The sequence below is a fragment of the Eufriesea mexicana genome, unplaced genomic scaffold, assembly GCF_001483705.2.
Source record: "Eufriesea mexicana isolate 0111107269 unplaced genomic scaffold, ASM148370v2 scaffold202, whole genome shotgun sequence".
Lineage (NCBI taxonomy): Eukaryota > Metazoa > Arthropoda > Insecta > Hymenoptera > Apidae > Eufriesea > Eufriesea mexicana.
In genome coordinates this window covers 823,368-825,732 of record NW_016908372.1, presented here as the reverse complement: position 1 = coordinate 825,732, position 2,365 = coordinate 823,368, and the positions used below count along the sequence as shown (strand labels likewise).

At 41.4% G+C, this 2,365-nt stretch overlaps 1 protein-coding gene across 4 annotated transcripts in view; it reads left to right on the top strand.

The window, feature by feature from the left end:
* The window catches only part of LOC108555632 (neural-cadherin), a 424,295-nt gene extending 423,088 nt beyond the window's left edge, over window positions 1-1,207 (top strand). For all 4 annotated transcript variants that reach the window (XM_017911407.1, XM_017911406.1, XM_017911405.1 and 1 more), the window contains 3 exons: window positions 90-305; window positions 429-584; window positions 740-1,207. In XM_017911407.1, coding sequence (XP_017766896.1) covers window positions 90-305; window positions 429-584; window positions 740-849 — 482 coding nt within the window. In that variant the 3' untranslated portion in view covers window positions 850-1,207. The remainder of the gene's footprint in view (window positions 1-89; window positions 306-428; window positions 585-739) is intronic.
* Window positions 1,208-2,365: the final 1,158 nt, after the last annotated feature.

Below are 2,365 nucleotides of genomic sequence, written 5' to 3'. Positions count from 1 at the left end.
TCGGAAGATGTTAGAGACAAGTTGGTAAAAATTGTCAACAGACCTTAATGCGACAGGAAATTATTAATATCATTCGAATTGTGTTACAGTTCTCGTGTTAGTATTTGTTGTCTATAATAGAAGAAGAGAATCTCATATTAAGTATCCTGGGCCTGACGATGACGTGAGAGAAAATATTATCAATTACGACGACGAGGGTGGCGGAGAAGACGATATGACCGCATTTGACATTACACCGCTTCAAATTCCTATTGGAGGCCCGATTCCAGAAATGGGTGGAAAACTACCGCAATGTAAAGTATCCTGTAAGTAATCTTTCTCTTATTTCTGATTCGATATGTCATAATTTCACGATATTTCATAATTTCACTCCATAGAAGTTAAAGTTTCTTCAGAGACTGATCATTCCGATTGCAAATTCCTTTCAGATACACTTGGGCCGGAACCTAACGTTGGCGTTTTCATAGAAGACCATAAAAAGAGAGCTGACAGTGATCCAAACGCACCACCGTTTGATGATCTACGAAATTACGCATACGAGGGTGGTGGCAGCATCGCGGGCTCATTGTCATCGTTAGCTTCCGGTACGTACCTTCCTTCCTTTAATTTTACATTACTTTGCATAACAATTTTTGATTTCTTTAATCATTCTTTATATAATAATTCTGAGAAAAGGAAGAAAGAAAATTAGTTCTACAAAAGTAAGAGAAATCACGAAAAATTATTTGGAATTCGGCAGGAACAGACGACGAGCAACACGAGTACGAATACTTGGGTGCCTGGGGACCGCGATTCGACAAGCTAGCCGACATGTACGGGCCGGCGGAAGAAAGCGAAGAGGAGGACTAAGGGCGCTACGAAGTATCCCTAAAAACCCATAAGCTCGCACGATCCGTACACCCTCGAAGGAATAGTGTGTCCGCGTGAGCTTAGAAAGGAAGAAGATAAAGAGAAAACGAGAAAGGGACTGTCCTCTACGAAACGTGTATACTCGAACGAACTTTCTATAACGGAGACGAAAAAACGAGAAAAAAACATGAAAGCGAATCACGACGTAATTGACGAAATGGAAAGGAGAGAAAAGAAAAATTACCGTTATCGGAGTTTTTTACGTTACTCAAGCAACAAGGACATTCCGTTTTGTTCACCAAGCATGTGCACGTTTCCTGGCGTGCGGCTCATATTTTTCCGCAGATGCGCACACGCGAACAAAGGACAAGGCATCCACGCGGTGTGCGCGATTACGAGAGAAAGAGAGAGAAAAGCGAAAACATCCCCTGGCCGACGTCTAATTAAATCCAGCCGCATGTCGATGGCGATCTCGCGAAAAGAGCTTTCTATCCAAATAATCTACCCCGAACCCTGTAAGAACGAACGTTGTTGCAATAAGAGTCTCTTGTCGAGTCACGGCCAATCGTTACGGCACACCGTAGGTGGCGCGTAACCCTCGAAGGGTGTATACCTATCTGTATAGCACGTTACGCGTATACGTAGTGAATTCGCGCGTGTATGCCTGCACGCGAGACTTTTCTATTTATAAAATAAATCTATATATATATTATATATATACGATTCATTATTTTTAGTCACAGTCATAGTTACTATTTATCGGTAAAACCGACCTCAATGTCTCGGTATTCGATCGGTTAATTATCGTCGGCGCGACAGCATCGGTTCCACTGCAATTATATTCGCGAACACGTCACTAACTGCCAGCCGTGCGCGTGATCGAGTCGCATTTCGATTTTTCATTTTGTTTTTCCTTTCTTTTCTCATTTCACCTCGTGTACACGTAGGTTACCAAATGACCGTATATGATAGTTTAAGGGCATTTCTCGTTTATCCGTCTTTTAAGGTCCCACCAACTTCAACCCTAATTGTCCACCCCCGATTTATGGTATTAGCGAAGTCTGGAAGGTTAATCGACGCGTTTGGTTTTTCGTTCCCATCGCGAACGCGCATCGGCTAACACGGTCCCCATGTAACGCACCATGAACTCGTATATCGACGTTGTTGAGTGTAAGAGGAGAACGAAATGCTGAGAAATGGCACATTCGCGGCGCCTTCCTGGTTCGCGGGATGCGGACGATCCTAATGTGGTCTATCGTACTAAAATAGGATTATTTAAGAGAGAAAGGGAGAGAGAGAAAGAGAGAGTGAGAGAGACACGTTTAGCTGTTGTTCGCGAGTCGTGAACCATCCTCATCGTTGTCATCGTCACCGTCACCAACATCCTCATTAATTATTGATAGTATGATTATTGACATTACGATAAATATATATATTATAAATATGGATTTATAAATAAATAAATGAATAAATATAAATATATAAATATATAAATATATATATAATATATATAATT